Raw genomic sequence first — 19,720 nt, forward strand, 5'->3', positions numbered from 1 at the left:
TGCATGCCAAAGCCCAAGGGCTGTCCCTCCTATGGCATTCCCCATTTTCTCAGAGCCCGGGGCCTCCCCAGGATGAGAAGGATGAGAGACAATTCACAGTTTGTGAGGTCCTTTCACAGACAACCCCTGAGAGGCCTGCAACCCGGGGTGGGGACAGGTGTCCCTTCTCAGGAAGCTGAGGCTCAGAGAGGGGCAGGGGCACGTGAAGGACAGAGCCTAAGACCAGGGTGCCCACAGACCCTCATGGGGAGAGTGGCTGGAGGTGGCGGTTGACTCAGGGACACCTTCTGGGGAGTTTGCCCATTCTTTTTTTGCCCAGGAGAATGCTAAGAGAAGGGACTCAGAGGATTCCCTCAAAGACCACTTCGGGGGGTTCATAGGACAGCTCCATTGTTAGCTTTCTGCCAGGACAGGTCCTGGGCTCTGGAACAGAGGCTTCTGATCTCTGGGTGTGTGACCCTCCAGAAGAGGATGAGCCTCTATGTGCCGTTTCTGGGGTCACCTATCATTAGATTCTCAAAGGCGTTATGACCACTCCCCACAAAAAGCCTAGAATCACAGCTCTGGAATCGTACCGTATAGATGCAGGAAGGGGCTGGAGACTTACTTCTCTTTCCTTGCTGCTGGTGGTTTCCAGAAAGTCGGCTGAAGAGCCACCCCCAGCCTCTGCAGCTGCAGCTCCCGGTGGTTTTTCAGCAAGGCTTCCTTGCCCAGACTCCCAGGAAGTGCCTGGGTCCTCAAGTTGAGGGCAAAAGGGTTGTTGGAGGTGACAGTGAGAACAGAGGAGACCAGAGACCCCCCCCCCACCAGATTAGTGCCCCCCACTTATAGCAGAGAGTTTTAGGAAGAAGAAGGTTTCCTTAGAACTGCACTGTCCATGACGGTAGGCATGCAGCTATGTAGATTGCAACGAATTTAAATGAAATACAGTTAGGAATTCCTGTCCTGAGTCGCACCAGCACATTTCAGGTGCTCAGCAGTCACAGGTGGCTGGTGGCTACCATATCAGACAGTGCAGATACAGAGCACATCTGTCATCACAGAATGTTCTAGTGGATGGTGTAGCCTGTGTGTTGGATGAGGTGCCAGGGCTGGGGTTGGGGACAAGAGAATGACTGAGAGGACAGTAGCTCTCTTCTCAGGCCTGGGGCTCCCCCACCGCCTGGTGCCCGTCTCCCCCCCAGCCCGTCATCCTCCTGGTGCCTCACGCCCTGCCTTGCTTGCTGTACCATGTCCACAGATGCCCTCCCACCAAGGGAAGCTGCACGTTGCTTTCTGGCAGCTCCAGCCCTCCCTCCACCCCCAGGCAGTGGCTCAGTGGGGAACCTGGATGCATGGGGGGCAAGAGATGGGCTCCTCCTTGGGTTCAGAGGATGGGGTGAGGGTGCATACCCACCTCCTTTTAGTTGCCCCTGAAATAACCTCCAGCATCTTACAGCATGTTTTCCTCTTCTGAGTGCTTTCCCCGGCTTGGTTTTTTTAGTTCTCCCAGGCTCCGGTTAGGGTAGGAACTGCTGTTATCTCAGTTTTGCCTGAGGAAACTGAGGCTCAATGAGGTTATGTGACTTGTCCAGAGTCATGCCTCCAGGGAGTGGCAGAGCTGGGGTTTGAACCAGGCTCAGGACTCCAGGCTTCCAGCCTCTACCCTTCCCCATGTCACAGCATCTCCATCATGTGACATCTGTTCACATGGTTTGTCTGGAAGGGTCTGTTAGGGTTTCTCTTTGCTCATAAAGAAGATTCCTGCAGGGAGACCCCCAGGGATGGCTGCACCTTCTCACCCCCCACTGTCGCCCTGGCCTCTGCTGCTCACCAGCCTGGGAGGGAGTGGGTCTGGGCCAAGGCTGGTGAGGCTGGTGGCCCTGGGTGACAGGTGTCACAGGCCCTCCCTTGGCTTCTCTGATGAGCCCCTCTGCCTTTGCTCAGATGACCCAGCTCATGAAGGCCGCCAAGAGCGGGACCAAGGACGGGCTAGAGAAGACGAGGATGGCTGTCATGCGCAAAGTGTCCTTTCTGCACAGAAAAGATGTCCTCGGTGAGGCTGCCGGCCTGGAGTGTCCGGTGTTCTGCCCTGTGCTGGGGCCTGGAGGAGGGCAAGTGTTTGCTCCACACCCTCGAGGTCATGCTGGGCAGGGGTGCCACTCGGGCAGTGGGGGTTGGGGACTGAGTCCTGAATGTCCCAGTTGGTCCCAGGGTCCTCTGGCAGGTGGGGCCTATCTCTTCTGGGAGGGGCAGGGCCTCTCCCTTCAGCGTCCCTGCCCTTGCTCTTTGTCACAGCTGTCTTGGCCTCCTGCCTCCCACTGAACACGTACTAAATGCCACGCCCCCTGCTGTGTGCAGGGCCACCGAGGTGAATTTAACAGCATCTCCTCCAGGGGCTCCTGGCCCATGGAGGAGACAGGCATGTAAATGAGAAATGACAGTACAGGGTGACAAATGGTGCGGTGGGCTACCCTGGGGCAGTGTGGAGGACATGAGTAAGGAATAGGGGAATGACAGCTCAGGGAATGAGCAGGAGTGTGAGGTCACCAGGCAGATGGGGACAGGTGCTCTGGGAGGGAGAGTGAGCATGTGCACAGCCCCGGAGGCAGGAAAGCGGGAGATGTTCAGGAAATGATTTCATGGCGGTCAGCGCTGATTGATTATTTGTCACATGCCAGGCACTCTTACTCCTCTAAACACCAAACAAGGTGCAGAGGGCGGTTATGTTCCCATGTTGCAGATGAGGGGCTCAGGGGCTTGCCTGAGGACACACATACATGGAAGGGATGGAGGGGACTCATCTGGCCGAAGCGAGGGTGGGGGTGAGAGGTCAGGGCCAGGTCAACAGGGGCTCCATGGTCCTTGTTGACCATTTGTCTTTGATCATTAGAGGGTTTTAGGCAGAAGTATCCCATGGTCAGATTTGATCAGTGGCTCGTTCGTCCAACCAGTTTTATTAAGCATGTACTATGTGCTAGGAACTGTCCTAGAGTCTTGGGACACAGCTGTGAACAAGGCAGATAAAAATACTACGCTGGAGGAGCTGATGTTCTAGTCAGGCGAGATGGAAACTAAATGCATAAATAAATAGGTATTTAATATAATGTGAGGTAGTGATAAGAGCTCTGCGGAAAAAATGAAGCAGGGGAAGGGGTTAGGTGGGGGAGAGGGGATAGGCGGGAGAAAGGAGGTAGGTGGGGGAGGAGGAGGTGGGGGGAGAGGTCCCAGTAGAGGAACCGCAGTGTGGCCTTGCCTGGGCCCGAGAACCTTCCCCTGGAGGCTCCAGAGCGCTGGCTGCTCGCTGGCCTTCCCGGCTTGCTCCGGGTCTTCTTCAGCCTGAAGGACTGGGAACCGCTGAGTCCTTCACCCCAGGACCTGCTGCCAGGCAGCAAGGCCAAGGCTCCTCTGCCTGGTTTCTGTGCCCCCGTCCACAGACCCATCTGCTCACTCGACCCTTCTCGGCCTTCCTCCCTGTTCTGGCTGCTCCCCACGTCCTGTCGCTGTTCCCCTGAAGCCCCCCGTAGGTGTCCACCCTTTGCTCCTGGTCCCCACCAGGGCTCTGGTTCCTTCTGCCTGAGAATGCCCATGGTGGGGCCCTTCGCATGTTCCCAGGCACTGGGGACGGAGGGGCAGGGTGAAGCAAGACCCAACCCCTTCCTCGTGCAGCTCATGTCTTTGGGGGCAACAGACGAGGAGACATGAAATGCCAGTGCAGCGGGCTACCAGCCGATGACCTCTGGGCAAAATCCTGGGGGTGCCAGTTCTCCTTGGAACAAAGGAGGCCTTGCTCGGGGAGCGCCTGCCACCTGCCCTCTCAGTTCACGGTCTGGTACATGGAAGGAACACAGGCTTCAAGCCAGGGAGAGCTCGGAGAGCCTGCACCCTCTTGGAGAGTGCTGTGTTTTAACCCCTCAGTGCCTCAGTTTCCTCATCTGTACAATGGGGCCAATAATGGCATCGGTGAGGATGACAGGTGGGCATGGAGAGAGCCCCATGTGGCAGGTGTTATTCCTGGTGGGCAGTCAGTCACTAAATGGAGGTGTTTGGTGCTGAGATGGCCACACGCTAACTTGGTCAAATCTAGGCTGTGTCACCTTGCACAGTCCTCCCCCACTGGAGCGGCAGCTTCCTCATCTGTGAAATGGGTTTAGCTTCACCACTCCATGTGCTTGGTGTGACACTAGACTGGGGTAGGCCCGTAATGTGCCTGGCCTGTGCTGGGTGCTCGGGGAAGGTTCGTGCTCCCTCTGCTTTTGGAGGAACACCAGCCCCTGACCAGGGAGGAGACGGGCTGGGTGGCCATTCTCAACCTATTGGGATGATCTGGAGAAAGGACAGGGTAGACAGGCCGTCTGGCTGGGAACTGTGCCTGGGCCTCTGTCCCTACCCCCAGGCCGGCCAGCGGGCTGTCCCCAGGCCCTCCCCACCCCGCCCATGAACCCAGAGCCTTTCTTAAAGTGACCCTCCCACCAGAGGCGTTATTAATAGCCACGGCAGGGCTCGAATCACAGGCCAAGAATGTTACCCGGCGGTGCACGGGGGAAGAGGAAGCCACGGGGCCAGCGGCTGGGGTGGGTGCGGAGTGATGCCCGGGGCATCATGTGGGCCAGGCAGGAGGGCCTTCGCCACCCCCACCCCCACCCCCATGCTGTCGTCCGCTGTCCCTCCTCCTCCTCCTCTTCCATCTCCTGCTCAGGTAAGGGCCCGCCTGGGTGTCCATGCTCCCTCGGCCCCCTGGGGTCGCTGCTACTTCTTCTTTCTTCCCAGCTTGCCCACAGCTGCCACTTCCTGCTGCCTGCGGTCACCACTGGGCGTCAGAGCCACTGAGCAGCTGGGGTCCCTTCTCCCTGTCCCTGTGCCTCTCATGCGGGGGCTAGAACCCTCCAAGGACAGTTCCTTCATGCTGCCTGCCCTCCCTGTCCCCTCCCTCTCAGAGGCCTGGGCCTTTGTCCGTCTCGTTCCGTCCAAGTCTGAGGTCTACTCCCACTCATGCCTGGGATTCCCTGTCTGACTCCAGTTAAATTTTTTCCCTTTTGGGTCTCCTTGCATTTTTTGGAAAAAAAAATGAAAGTCTGAAGCCAAACTGTTCCATTCTTCTTGGGGCTTATTTTCTTCCCTCTTTTAGGCGTCCAGCAGAAAACTATTTTTAGTGCCTAGTGATGGGGACATGGGTGGCAGGGCTTTGCCAGGCCAGAAGCGGGCGGGTCTGAGCAGGGACAGTGACTTCTGCCAGAGCTGATTCTGAGAGTCCAGGCCCCCACAGGATGCTACATTGTATTCCCTCCCTGTTCACTCTCTGGCTCGCTTGCTCACAGGCATTTATTTGCCGATGGACTATTCCAGGCCCTGGGGACTGGCAGTGAATGTGTGTGGACGGGCCAGGGAGTCAGCTGTATCCCCGGATGGCTGCTCATCCCCTAGAACCCAAGTCCAGGGCTGGTCCAGGGTGGTGCTCAGCTCCTGGGGCCTGAGCAAGGTGTGTTGTCCTTACCTTAGTTGTGTCATCGGCCTGTCTGACTTTCCAGGTGACTCAGAGGAAGAGGACATGGGGCTCCTGGAGGTCAGTGTCACCGACATTAAGCCCCCAGCCCCAGAACTGGGCCCCATGCCAGACGGCCTGAGCCCTCAGCAGGTACGTGGGGAGAGTGACTGGAAGGGGGCTGCAGAGGTCTCATCTATGACCAGGGGCCACGCTGGTCTTGGTCTTGAAGGGGAAGTGGCAATCAGAGGGCTCTTTGTAGAGCCCCAGCTGAGGGGGCCTCCTGGGTTCTCTTCTCAGTGGCTGAACAGGCTTTCCAAATCGGACCCTCGGATTCCATGCTGTTGATTAGGGGGCGGTGGAATCCCAGCATTTGGAGCGCTTGCCTCCCCTACACCCCTATGGCAACCAGCAAGTCCTATTAACTGTTTCTAACTGAGGTGTTGTTTGAAGGCAGGCACTGCAGTAAACGATGCTGTAAAGCACCGAACTAACTCAGGGAAGACCGCAGGTGTGTAGATGCCCAGCCCCCGCCCTCTGTCCACCTGTCCTCACTCTGGGCCTTGGAGTCACCACGAGCTAATGCCAGGAGCTGGGGCTCTTCAAGTGATGTCTTCCTTTTCCCAGAGTGTAACACTGAGATCGGGCAGCTTTGCTCTAGGACCTTGGCCCAGTTGTGTTTTTTTCCCCTCCCAGCCTGGGTTTTGGCAGCCATGAAATAGGATGTGAGATCCTGGTTCCTCTGGTTGTGAGGATGCTGAATGAGATGTGTCGGGGCAGCAAGCTCTGTAGAAGGGATTTGCCCACTTTTTGGGTGGCAGAAAATCCCGATGTTTGGCCTCTTTTGAAGATAAGGAAGATAAAGCCACGCTGGCCCATGCTGGCAGCAGTTGGCTGGAGCCGTGGTGGAGCACGTCCCTTGTGGGGACACTCACTCTCCAGCTCTGCCCAGAGCAGAAAGTCACTGTCAGGGAGCCAGGCAGACCCCCAGGCTTCCCGCTAACACACCAGGCCTCCTCCTTCTGGCACGAGCTGGGTCTCTCTCTACTGCAGCCTTTTGCATTTCCTGGATCAGGCAATATCAGTCACTCTAGACCAGTAGGTCCCAACTGAGGGTGACTTTTGCCCCATAGGGGACATTTGGCAATGTCTGTAGACATTTTTTGTTGTCATGACTCAGGGTTGCTACTGGTATCTGGTGGGTAGAGGCCAGGGAAGCTGCTAACTATCCCACAAGGCACAGGACAATCCCCGTCAGAGTTCCTCAGCCCCCAACCTCCACGTGCTGAGGGTCAGAACTCTGCTCTGGGTGCTGCTTGGACACTGGGGATTGGTAACAAGGCATCCAGCTTGCAGAAAAAGGCCTTGCCCACCTGCTGGGACTGTGTGGGCCATGGTCAGGCTGGGCCATGGGCAGGGCAGTGGGGAGAGACATGAAGGGTGTGGCCGAGGCAGGAGGGAGGCAGCAAGAGCCTGGCATCTGGTGATGATGGGTGCCTGGATCGGCACTCTTAGGACAGCTGTTGAGGGTAGAGTGGGAGTCAGTCACCCTCCCAGCCCTGGATCAAGAATAGGCTCCCCCCTTGGACACCTCTCACATACAACACCTTTTGTGAGTGCTGCCCCAGCTTTGCTGCACAACAGAGTTTCTGGGGAAGATTTAAAAAACCCGGATGCCCAGGTCACATCCCGTACCAATTAAACCAGAATGTGGGAGCCAGGTGACAGTATGTTGTAAAGAGCCCCACGGGATTCCAATGTGCAGCAAAGTTTGGGACCCAACACTCTGCTGTATCCAGGTGAGGGAGTCCCCCCATGCTTGACCAGGTGCTTGTTAGGCTGTAGCTGAGGGGCAGCAGTTCCCTTTGTGGTCCATGCTTTTGGAGGAACTGATTCAGGCTGAGGAGAGACCAGCGAGAGGGAAAGGGGAAGGGACTGTGGATGTTTAACCTGAAGCAGAGACCTCTGGTGGGGTGTGAGGGCCCCCCAAGGAACTATCCTGTGTAAGAGGGATTGCTCAAGGATTCCATCTGCAACAAGTGGGGGAAGCTGAGATTTCACTTCAGCGTAAGAAAAGATTTTCTAGTAGAGTTGTCCAGAGAGAGGGAGGCTGCCAGACACTGTGGAGGAGAGGTGCTGATTCCTCCGCCCCCGGTGTATGCAAGTGGAGGCTGGACAGGGCTGGCACTGGGTACATGCCCTCCCTCCCCTGTTCTGCACTTTGGGCAGCACGTGTTTCTCTCAGTTGGCAGGGACTCCGGAAGGAAGTGCAGCCCACCAGGCCCCAGTGGTCCCAGGAGCAGCTCTGGGAGGGACAGTCCCTCTGTGCAATAGTTGCCAGCCCCCCTCCTGTCACCTGGGGCTCAGCACAGCAGGTGCAGCTCTATGTGGTATGTGTTGGATGCACTGACCATGCTTTTTGGCTTGAGCAGGTGGTCCGGAGACACATCCTGGGCTCCATTGTGCAGAGTGAGGGCAGCTACGTGGAGTCCCTGAAGCGAATACTCCAGGTGTGATCTCAGGGAGGGAGGATCCCAGGGGGACACTTTACAAGGAGAGTCTGGGGACTTGGGCAGTTTTATGGGGAATGGTCCAAAAGCCAGCACTTTGATGGGGACAGCAGGATCACCAAATGGGGGACACCAAGAATTCCTGATGCCTCAGTGTTCACAGGAATGACTATCTTTTCTGAAATGAAATTGGGATTGTTTTAAATGAGGGCTGCCCCAGAGAGTTGAGGGCATGTGGCCCCTTTTATGTCTGGAAGCGACCGTGTCTTCCCTGCCACTCTGGGAGCCCCTGGGGCTGGGGCTGTGTCTCCTCATTATCCTGGGGCTCCCCAGATGAGGGTAAGATCACACCCTCTTTCTCACATCAGGATGCTAATAATCAGAATTATTAGTAAGAATTGAGATAACGAGTTATTGTTAACAATCAGGATTATTGTTAAGTGCTAGGTCTAGGAGCCAAGGTAGCTTGCGGTGACCTTTCTGCTCCATTGGATGGACTGGCCCAGGGCCCAGCAGAGCCAAACAGGGCTGGTGCTGCCCCTGGACTGCCTCCACGGAGCTCCTTGTAGGTAGGTGGTGCATAAGAGACTCTTTGTCCTAACCCAGCTTAACACAGAAGTGATGGGGGGCAGGTTGTATGTTCACTATCCTTCTAGAAGGACATGTGAAGAGTGAAGGGTAAGTGTCCTCCCACAGGAAGGCCCATCCATAGTCTGCTGGGTGCTGCCTGGCCTTGTTGAGTTGCTGTGAAGGCAGGAAGGCAGGTTGGCCTCTGGCCTCACCCCCGCCCACCTCTGGCAGGATTACCGCAACCCCCTGATAGAGATGGAACCCAAGGTGCTGAGCGCCCGCAAGTGCCAGGTGGTGTTCTTCCGCGTGAAAGAGATCCTGCACTGCCACTCCATGTTCCAGATTGCCCTGTCTTCCCGTGTGGCTGAATGGGATTCCACTGAGAAGATCGGAGACCTCTTCGTGGCCTCGGTAGGTGTCCCCAGACTCTTTCCCCAGCCCACCAAGGTAAAACCACAGCCAGCCTGACCCCAGGGGCTATCCAGTCCACCCTCCTGCCTCTGCCTGGTTGCCTTGTCCAAGCCAATGGGATCAGAGGGTGGCAGAGCGTCTGAGTCTTTCTGGCCTGAGCTGGGGGTGGGCGTGACACCTTGAAGTGCCTGGGATGTCCATGGAGCTGTCTGTTAGGCTGTGGCGCTAGTGAAGCCAGGTCACTGTCCCAGCTCTGCCTAGGTGGCAATACCTGCAGGAGACCAGCTGGCCTCCCAGTCACTGTGGGCAGTGACCTGTGTCAGGTCAGAAGCTCCCTTACTGAGCATTTATGGAGGGACCACTGTTTGAAATGTTTGCACAGACCATGACCTTGGCTTCGAGAGGGTGCTGCATGGTGTTGGGGAATGGTCCAGGAGACCTAGTTCTACTCCCAGCTCAGTTTTGCAACCTCTGGCAGGTCCAGGGCCCTCTCTGGACTTGGGTTCCCTATCAGTGGAATGAGGGTGTACACTGGATTTCTGGTTTTTCAAACTGAAGTCCATGGGCCTCAGAGATTCTTGGGGCGGGGGGTTAAGTCAGTGGAACTCCACTTTGATCTATTTAGGTAATTGCGTTCTGCTAAAAGAAAAATTCACTTTTTGGAAAACCACTGTGCTCAATAGATCCACAAAATATATCTGACATCCTGGGTCGGGGTGTCCAAGGGGCTCTGGTGACAGGGTTGGTTGGCTGCAGGCATTCCATCCACCCTCAGCAATTCAACTCTAGGCTCACCACCCTGGGGAGAAGCCAGGAACACCATCCTCGAGGGCGCAGGGCGAGGAGCATTTTATTGCCTGGAAGGAATGAGGAATGAGTGTAGCAGAAGGAATGTTCCCCCTCCCCGAGCCCCTCCTCTTCCCTTCCTGGGTAGGCTGGGGCTGCTGAGCTAGAGAAAGACACCTGGGAGGCAAAGGCCCCTGGGCTCTCCCACGGTGCCACCTGGGCCTACCTGTGGCCTCGGGCCAGCCTCTTCACCTCTCTGAGCCCGGTTCCCTCACCTCGGTGAGGGTGACAGGTTCACTCCCCTTGGTGGCTGTTGGGGTCATCCAGGCTGTGCTGGGAGAAGTTTATGGCCGCGAGTGAGTGCGGGGTGAGCGCCCCTCCCCTTCCCCACCTTGACGCGGTCCTCCCAGCCCATGCCGGCACCTCGTTACAGTTCTCCAAGTCCATGGTGCTCGACGTGTACAGCGACTATGTGAACAACTTCACCAACGCCATGTCCATCATCAAGAAGGCCTGTCTCACCAAGCCGGCGTTCCTCGAGTTCCTCAAGGTGGGCCCGAGGGTGGTCCAGTTCCCTTTCACCAGGGTGCTGGTCGGGGCAGGGCAGGAAGGCTGCTTGGGAGGAGGGAACATATTGGCCTCAGACTTGGGTATCACCTTATGGCTTTGGCCTGGACACCTCCCCTCTTTCCTTTGGGGCACCTGCAGTTCCATGGGAAGAAAATTGTTTCCTCCTGCCCCCCGGGAGGAGGGTTATAAAGAGTTAAAGTGTCTGCAAGCAGCTTGGGATCCTAGAGCTTCAATGGGGTGGAAGGGGAGACTTGTGTCATCTCCCCAATCCCTCACCTCCTGTACCTGTGTGCACAGGTGTGTCTGCCAGGCTGAACCAGCTGGGACCTGTCCTTCTGGTGGGCCATGGCTCAGGGGGTTGCTGAGCTGTTCCCTTTTCCTCATTTGTGAAAAGATGAGGAAAATTCCTTGAAGGGGTGTCTTGGTCATCACCCCTGATTTCCTAGGGAGCACAGACTGATGAGCCAGACAGAGCCCCTACCTGCAGGGAGCCTGCGGTCTAGTAGAAGATGCAGGTGGGCTAGGTGCTGGGGCCTCAGCAGAGGAGCCCACTACCTTGATTGAATAGGACACAGGGTTGGGAGGGGCTTTCTCAAGGGGGTTCCATCTAACATGGGTCTGAGTGGGGAAAGTGGGATTGTGACAGGTGTCAATGGAGGAGAGGGTGTTCCATGTGCAAGGATAGTGGGGCAAAGGTCAGAGGCAGGAGGGTGGGGGGAGGGGAGCAAGTCTGGGTAGATTCTGGAAGCACTGGAGGGCTGTTGGGGAGTCCCAGGAGAGAAGGCCGAGAGGCAGCTGAGTTGAATTTGGGTGGTTCTGGACCTCCAAGCCCCAGCAATAGGGAGCCATTGAAGAGTTTTGAGCTGAGGCAGACGGAAGTGGAGGCCAGTGGAGAAGCTGTGGGGTTGCAGGGCATGAGGGCTGGGACAAAGGTAATAGGCATGTAGATGGAGAGGTGGAACAGGTGCAAGAGACAGTACAGTAAGAGTCCCTTGTGCCCTGCCCTGCATCCTGGCCCTGGACCCATCTGCTTTTAGTTTAAGTGGAGGGAGTGGTTGTCTTTGCTGTTATTAGAAGTCTGACCTCTTGAATAAATTGCTGAATTTCCCAGTTATGCCTTTAGTTCAGAGACCTTAAATGGCTGCTATAGTCTCCCAAGGGTGCAGGACCATGCAGATGACCCCAGTGGTGGCAAGGACCCCTGGCTGTGGAACCAGGGACCTCCTTTGGCTCTTTTCTCAGACCCAATGCTGAGCAGGGTTCTAGGGCCCGGGGAGAGGATCCCAGAACAGGGACCCTGTCTGGACCCTGGGGCACAGGGCACTCTCTGCAGAGGGTCAGTGAGTGATGTGACCTTGTCTCCAACAGCGGCGGCAGGTGTGCAGCCCGGACCGCGTTACCCTCTATGGGCTGATGGTGAAGCCCATCCAGAGGTTCCCGCAGTTCATCCTCCTGCTTCAGGTACCGTCTGGGAGTCAGACCACCACCTGACTCACAGGGTGTGGCTGTGGGCTGGTGGGAGCCTCCCAGGTGGGGGGTAGGAGGCCCTGCTCTCGTGCACTGTCCACAACACACCCCACGTGCTGTGGGGCTCCGGACTCACCTTTGTCCACAGCTAGTGTGGAAGCAATCGCATTTGACAGCTTGTTTTTCACCTCCCACTGTGGGGAATACAGAGTGGCAGGTGGTGGTGTGAGCCCAGGTTGCAGGAAGGAGCTGCAGGGCTCCTGGCACGGAGAAGATTCTCAGTAAACGTGCTGACCTTGGCCAGTTCAGGCTTCCACTTCAGCACGGGCTCAGGATGTCTGAGGGAGTGTTAGCCCCACACAGGGCCCTGAGAGCGTGGGACGCTGCCCAGGGTCCTCAGTCAGGGGCTGATCTCCCACTGGAGAGCTGAGAGGGACCACCGGGCTGGGGGCCCAGTGGCATTCCCTCTCTGTCCTCAGAGCTGTTGGGCTGTGAGAGTGGGCTCTGATGTAAGCAACCTGCTTTTCAATTAGTCAGTGATTGGTCCATGCACTTATTTGTTTGTTTGTTTATCACCATCTTAACCATTTTTAAGTGTGTCAAGCAGTGACATTTAGCTCATTCCCACTATTGTGCAGCCATCACCACTGTCCATCCCAGAACTTTTCCATCTTCCCAAACTGAAGCTCTGTCCCCATTGAACAGCAACTCCCTGTTTCCCCCTCCCCCAGCCCCTGGTAAGCACCTTCTAGTTTCTGTCTCTATCTGTGTATTTGGCTACTCTAGGAATCACACATACGTGGAATCATACAATATCTGTCTTTTGTGACTGGCTTATTTCACTTACCATAATGTCCTCAAGGTTCATCCGTGTTGTAGCATGTGTCAGAATTTCCTCCTTTTTAAGGCTGGATAATACTCCACTGTACGGATGGACCACATTTTGTCTGTTCATCTGTCAGTGGACACTTGGGTTGTGCCCACCTTTTAGCTATTGTGAATAATGCTGCTGTGATCATGGGTGTATACATATCTCTTTAAGATCCCGCTTTCAATTCTTTCGGGGATGTACCCAGAAAGAGCCATGCATTGATTTATTTTTTTATTCATTAGCTGTTTCTTGAGGCCTTATTCTGTGTCTGACACCAATTGTCCTGGCTGCAAGCTGGGCCTTTTCCAGACCTGGTCTACGTAGGAGGGGTGGAGGGTGAGGCTTTGATCCTAGACCAGAGTCCTTACATGGCTGCTGTAGTGTCTGAGGGTGTGGGGACCATGCAGGGGACTCCAGTGGTGGCAGGGTTTCCTGGCTGTAGAGCCAGGGACCTCCCTCGGCCCTTTGGCTCCGAGACCGAGCAGGGTCCTGGGGTCCGGGGAGAGGAGCCCAGAATGGGTCTGCTGCTGTGGGGTAAGGTCCTCAGTCTGGGCTCTCCCTGGGTGCTGGCAGGACATGCTGAAGAACACCCCCAGGGGCCACCCCGACAGGCTCTCGCTGCAGCTGGCCCTCACGGAGCTGGAGACACTGGCCGAGAAGCTGAATGAGCAGAAGCGGCTGGCCGACCAGGTGGCCGAGATCCAGCAGCTGACCAAGAGCGTCAGCGACCGCAGCAGCCTCAATAAGGTGAGTGCCACGGGGCCTCCCCACGTGGGTGCCTACCTGCTCTGCAGCCTTCCTCACCTGTGGCTTGCGCTCCTGGCCCGTGGCCACCCACTAGGTGGCAGTGTTCTCTGAGGGAGCGTTGCCTTGCTTCTCTAAGCTCACAGACTTTACCTTAAGGATTAGATTCTTCACCAGACCCCCACATTGCATTACTTTTCATATTATTTTATAACAAAAGCTGATTTTGCTCATCAGTGTAATTGCCAATAAAACTACCAGAAATGAAAGACTAGTATTGTGGTTAAGTGAGGGGGCTCTGGAGTCCGAGTCTGGGTTTGAATCCAGATTTTGCCACTGGTGCTTGCTGTGTGGCCTTAGGGGAATCACCCAACCTCTCTGAACCTCACTTGCTCCCTCTGAAATGAGGACAGTTCCATAGCACCTGATCCCCAGGGCTGCTGCAAGGTGAATGAGGAGCTGGTAAAGCAGCACCCTGAGAGTCCTTCATCAAAGAAGAACGATGAAAAATCCATGCCATGTTTTGGGGTTGCAACGTAGGAAGATCTTAGTAAGAAAAAATCTCAAATAAGTCTGTAAAGAATCTGTTTTTAAACACAAGGTCCCCTCACTGAGTCACCTGTTGGTAAACTGTAGTCCCTCTATTTCCCTAGCAGCATGTGACATGAGCCGCCTGCAGCTGCACCTTGGTCTCTGGGAGGTCCTGCATCTCAGTCCCACCTTCTCACCCACTGGAGGGGGAGGTGGGTGGGATGGTTCATGGTGAGGTGACCCTGCCCTGGGCATGTTGGAGGACCATTCTCTGGAGAAGGGATGCTGTGTGGGGTCATAGGGAGGTGTTCACATCTTCTGGGAAAAAAAAAACAAACAAAAGAAAACTGGGTCCCAAAAGCAGAACTAAGGCTAGTAGCTGGCAGTTTCTGGGAAGGAGATTTCAGCAGCATGAACTTTACAATTGTCCTGGAAGGACTGCCAAGAGGGACAGCTGCCCTTTCCGTGTGCACTGCACTTCACAGTGTAGAGTGCTCTGTAACCTGCATTACCGTCTTTGATCTTCACCACAGGCTTGTGAAGCGGGTCTGGGACAAGATCATCTATAGAGTCCCTTGCAGTTCTAAGTTTCAGGTGTCCTGCATCTTAAAATGCTTCTACTTCAGATTTAGGCTGCAGATGTGTTTTGGGGCCCACACAGTATTTTTAAGAAAATGGAAGTGGTTACTAACATTTGAAAATTGAGAGATGTCGCATAAATTCAGACTTGTGGATCTTCTAGAAGGGTTGGAAGAGCTGGTACACTGGACTACCTTCTTTTGTGGCACTGGTCACCGAGTAGCAGCTGCCCACTTCCCCTGAGTCCCCATCCACCTTTTCCCACTAATGTTACCTGCTGGCCCCAAAGGCATCTGGGTTTGCTTCACCTGCTCCAGGAGGATAGAGCTGGGGAAGAAAAGACAGGGCAGGGGACAGAGCCCTGTCCTGGGGGGATGTCCCCATCCAGGATCGCTCAGGGTGGGCATGAGCAACAGGGGTCATTCCCTCGACCCCTGCCCCTAGGTGGAACCGACTCAACCGTCCCACTAAGCCGGCTGTTTTGGAATGTCTCTGGAGAGAAAGGCTTCAGTCTAGCCACGGCCCCCTGGGCTGGTCTTTCCTCTGCTCCTGCCTTCAGCTCCTTTTTCTGTAGCCAAGAGTTTTTCTCTTGCTTTTGCTTATACACCTGTGCACGTTCTGTGGGAAGAGACTGATCAGGAGAAGGAAATAAATCCTGTAGTGGTTGCCCCAGGTTGCCTTTCCACTCTGTCCCCATGGAGACCCAGACAGTAGAGTACGGTGGGCGCTGGAGGTTGGGGAGACCCGTCTGATGTTGGGCGAGGACCTAGACACTCTGAGCCTCGGTTCTCCTATCCATCGAGTGAGGGGTGAGTTAGGAATGTGAGAGTTGGATGCTGTGGTGAAGAGAACAGTGGTGGCTGCACACTGCTCCTCCTGTTTCCAGGGTGCTCCTTGGGCAGTGCTGGCCAGTTCTGAGCTTTCCCTCTTGCCATCACCCAGGAGAAGCAGAAACGAAACCGGGTGTAGCCTGAAACGGAACCATAGCGGCTATTTCAAAATAGCCTACTCAGGAGCCTCCAGAGGGACGTTTGTGCAATACCAGGGTTTTCTTTTCTTTTCTTTTTTTTTAAAACTGCCTAAGGGGCAGGGGGACGATTGCCAGAAGCCCAGGGACTTTCCTCTTCTGATTTTGGGTCACAGCACACTTGGCGGCTGGGTAGGGCCCGCTGTCTTCAGAGTCCAAGGAGTGTTCTCATGAACTGGCACTTGGCTCACTTGTAAAAATAGGGGGGTTTGCTGAAGCCTGGCCTTGGCAGCTGTGGGGCTCCCCGAGTCCTCCTGTGTGTCAAGAGCAGCGGGGCCTCCCCTGGTTCCTATCATGCCATGCACATGGTGCAGGGGATGCGCACGTGGCCTGGTTCCACCCTGTACCATCTGTCATTCAACAGGTGATAGATCTCAGCAAGTCACTTTTCCCCTGGAATCTCAGTTTTCTCATCTGAGAAATGGGAATAGCCTCAGAGGACTGCTGAACTGATTAAATGAGATGTGAACGTTAAGTGCCACCCACAGTGCCTGGCACACATTGGGTGTCATTGTTACTATTAGGATTTTTTGCTGTGTTGACTTGAGAGACACGATTCTTTGGAGAACCACAGAGCATTCTCTCCAGGGGAGGCTTGAGGGTGATCTGTCCTTTTCCCCTCCAGGATGGGGAAGGAATGGGAGAGTAATAGTTGTCATTGGAGTCACATGTTTTGGGAAAGAATTTTGCTGAATATCCTCCCTCCCTCCACAAAAAAAATCCCTGTTAGGAAAAGGGATTTTTTTCCCAAGGGATCCCTGGCGCTAGCAGGGGGTCTTGGTGTCCAGCCTGAGATTGGCAAATGCCTGTCCAGATGCCTTGGGCTTGAAAGTCTTTGGCTTCCTCTGATGGTGGCGTTATTGATGGCAGATCTGTTCCAGCCCCATCCTGAGGCCACCCAAGAGATGAGACAGGCCAAGGCTGTTTAGCAGGTCAGGGTGCGGTGTTAGGACCGATTTCTAGGCCAGGTGCTCCTGCACGAGGCCACGCCTCTCCACAATGAAGACAGCAGCTATCTATGCAGTGTCCATGGTGTGCCACACACAGGGCTGGCCTCATGGGTGTGTGGCCTGTGCCATGACAGGTCCCGTGCTCAGGGGGGCCCCATGCCTGGTTTAAAGCTCTGTTGTCCCGTCTTGAAATTCATAACTTTTGAACAAGAGCCTGCATTTTCATTTTGCACTGGGCTCTACACATTATGTAGCCACACCTGGTCATGTGTTCGTTGCCTTGCATGTGATCTGAGCGGTAGAGGTTATTGCCCCCACTTGACAGCTGAGGAAACTGAGGCTCAGACAGGTGAAGTGACCTGCTTGAGGGCTTCACAGCTGGGGAGTAGGGTCCAGGGTTGGAGCTCATCTCTATGACTCCAGAGCTGTGTCTTTGGTGGTGATGGTTGTGCCTTAGAGAAGGAACGGTGATGTCTGGCTCACCGGAGAAGGGGGTGCTGGCTGCCGGGCCTGGCTCATGCCATGGTGGGTGATGAGGCTCCCCCAGGCCTCCCCAAAGAGGTGAACCCAACCTGGGGTCCTTTGGTCTTCCTCCACAGTGCATCTTGTCACCCAGGGATGGGGTGGGGGTGGCTCTGCCTCCTTCCCGCCTCTCCCAGCCTCGGTCTCCCTTTCTGCAGTTTGGGAGAATTCTGGGTCTTTGGCACAGTGATGTTGGTGTGGCCACATGGGCCATGATGCTGATGTTGACCTTTCCTGCCCACTTCCCACAGCTTTTGACCTCTGGCCAGCGGCAGCTGCTCCTGTGTGAGACGCTGACGGAGACTGTGTATGGGGACCGTGGGCAGCTGATCAAGTCCAAGGAGCGCAGGGTCTTCCTGCTCAATGACATACTGGTCTGTGCCAACATCAACTTCAAGTAAGTGGGCCTCGGTCAGGATGGGTGGCCATGAGCAGTAGCCCTGCCTGGGTACCCCACCCTGACTTACCTCAGTCTTTTGGCAGGCCTCTCTGCAGTGGGGTCCTGTGTGAGCTTGGTTTAGAGCTCTGATATTCAGCCTTCCTCTTGGATATTCTGATATTCTCCCATCCTCTTGGCCTGCTGTGTCACTCACTGGTAACCAATGCCAGGAAGTACCTGGGGAAGTCATTGGGCAGCCCCCAGCCTTTGTGCAAGCTGCTGTCCATTATACAGAGTGGTCTGTTGTAGAACTCTGCATTTAGTAACTGAACAGCTCCTGGGTTTTGACCACCTTGAAATTCAAGAGATTCTTCCTTGTGTCCAACTCAGATCCCTGTTGCTTTAACTCAAGCTGGTTTTCTTCTGGCCACATCGCAGTGCTTCTCAGTGTGAGTCTCTGCCTTTCCCCACAACCTGGAGCATCTTCTGCCTGCAGGAGCCTGGGTTCCTCGTTCTGGGTCAGAGGCTGCAAAAATGCCTGGAGCCAAGTGCCAGGCTGTGGGCGAGAGTGATTTTTTAAGACCAGAGCCTGCAAACTGGTGGCCCTTGGGTTGCATCAGGCCTCCAGGAATCTTATGTTTAGCTCACACAGGGAGTTCACATAAAGGCTGAGACATTTGTCTTCTCTTAAAAATTGGGAGATCCAACATTCTGGGTCCACACCAGCTGAGGCCCCTGGGGCTGGGGCTCGGGTGCTTCTTCAGCGTCCCCCACTGGCCTGGCCACTCACTTGCTTGGCCCTGCGGGTGTCAGGGATTGCCACCCTTTACCAAATGCTCCTTGAGAACTCCAGCTGTGACCTTTCCATCAGGGCTCTAAGGAGAATATCTGCTGTCAATATTTGACAATGCTTTAAAAAGTGTCACAGAAGCAACAATATGGCAACAAGAACTGAGACCCAGAAGAGAAAACAGTCACCTGTAGTCTAGTCCCAGCCCGGCTCTCCCGTCTCCCAGCTAGAGCACAAGGGGTGACGCATATGGAGCTTGATTTAGGCCCTGCACCCAGAGTCAGCTTGTGCATTCCTGGGCGCTGCCACAGAGCGGATTTGGGGAGTATCCGAGGTTATGGATCATGTATCCTGGAAGGGGGGAGCAGGCAGGGCTATCTGGGGACCCACATATGCACTCACCATCTGCCCACCTGTCCATCCGTCTGTTAATCCATCAGGTATATACTGAGCCCTTACTTGGTGCCAGTTCACAGCCCTGTACAGACCCAGCCCCTGCCTTGTGGCCTGTTGGGAGATGCAGGCGGCGAAGCCTCTTTCACAGATGGGGGAGGGCAGTGCTTATGGCTGACTCATTCATTCATTCATTCACTCACTCATTCAAGTACTATAATTCTTAAGTCCCATTTATGTCCTGAGCATCGTGCAGATGTCAGGGATATTACAGATATTCCTCTCTGCCCTCGTGTTGCTCTGGGTCTAGCATGGGGTGCACAGAGGGGTGCTGGTGGCCCAGTTTGGGGAATCAATTTGGGTGACTGGGGCTGAGTCACTTAACCTAGCTGAGCATCAAGGTCCTCATCTGGGACATACAAGTTTCCTAGCAGGGCTGTGAGAATCAGAGATGACAGAGAGCCCAGCCCAGGGAAAGGCCCTCTGTGTGGTCCCCTCTGCCCACACCTGGACTCTGTTGCCATGACTCCCCCCAGGAGGCTGTCTCTTCTTCCACTCCTGACATCCAGCCCAGTGTACAGCCCCCAGTGGGTCTCAGCCCCCACAGAAATCACTTGGTCATGGTAACAACCTTCTTTTCCTTCTCTTTTTCCTCAGGACTGCCAACCACAGGTAGGTGGTTCAGGGGCTGGGGGCTCTGGGGCATGTGATTCTGGATCTGGTATTTCTGCCCCAGTGAGGTCTTGCTGCTGTGCCCAGCTTGGTTTTGGCCTGAGGCCTTGTGCTTGGGCTGTGTGGAGCCTGGCTGAGCTGGTGTGCTGAGGAGCGGTGCTGGGTGCTCTGGGCTGGCCCTGGGTGAGGGTGGAGGGTGCTGCGGGCGCTCCAGGGCCTTGTCCTCTATGTCCCTGCAGGGGCCAGCTGGAGATCAGCAGTCTGGTGCCCCTGGGGCCCAAGTATGTGGTGAAGTGGAACACGGCACTGCCCCAGGTGCAGGTGGTGGAGGTGGGCCAGGATGGTGGTGCCTACGACAAGGACAACGTGCTCATCCAGCATGCTGGAGCCAAGAAGGCCTCGGCCACAGGGCAGGCCCAGAGTGAGTGCCCACCCTGCCGCTGCCCCTCACTCCTGCCCGGTCACAGCCCCGTCTGGGAGGCTCTTG

At 55.5% G+C, this 19,720-nt stretch overlaps 1 protein-coding gene across 3 annotated transcripts in view; it reads left to right on the plus strand.

Moving 5' to 3' along the window:
* Positions 1-19,720, plus strand: part of ARHGEF10L (Rho guanine nucleotide exchange factor 10 like) — a 144,190-nt gene that overhangs the window by 68,574 nt on the left and 55,896 nt on the right. For 2 of the 3 annotated variants that reach the window (XM_063104614.1, XM_063104612.1), the window contains 10 exons: positions 1,927-2,035; positions 5,508-5,614; positions 7,894-7,971; positions 8,773-8,952; positions 10,172-10,288; positions 11,677-11,769; positions 13,220-13,393; positions 17,251-17,396; positions 19,219-19,233; positions 19,473-19,654. In XM_063104614.1, the coding sequence (XP_062960684.1) occupies positions 1,927-2,035; positions 5,508-5,614; positions 7,894-7,971; positions 8,773-8,952; positions 10,172-10,288; positions 11,677-11,769; positions 13,220-13,393; positions 17,251-17,396; positions 19,219-19,233; positions 19,473-19,654 (1,201 nt within the window). Of the gene's footprint in view, positions 1-1,926; positions 2,036-4,500; positions 4,679-5,507; positions 5,615-7,893; positions 7,972-8,772; positions 8,953-10,171; positions 10,289-11,676; positions 11,770-13,219; positions 13,394-17,250; positions 17,397-19,218; positions 19,234-19,472; positions 19,655-19,720 lie in introns of those variants that run through there. The other variant, XM_063104613.1, reaches the window with a different exon arrangement.

This window comes from Cynocephalus volans, chromosome 8, assembly GCF_027409185.1.
Source record: "Cynocephalus volans isolate mCynVol1 chromosome 8, mCynVol1.pri, whole genome shotgun sequence".
Taxonomy (NCBI): domain Eukaryota; kingdom Metazoa; phylum Chordata; class Mammalia; order Dermoptera; family Cynocephalidae; genus Cynocephalus; species Cynocephalus volans.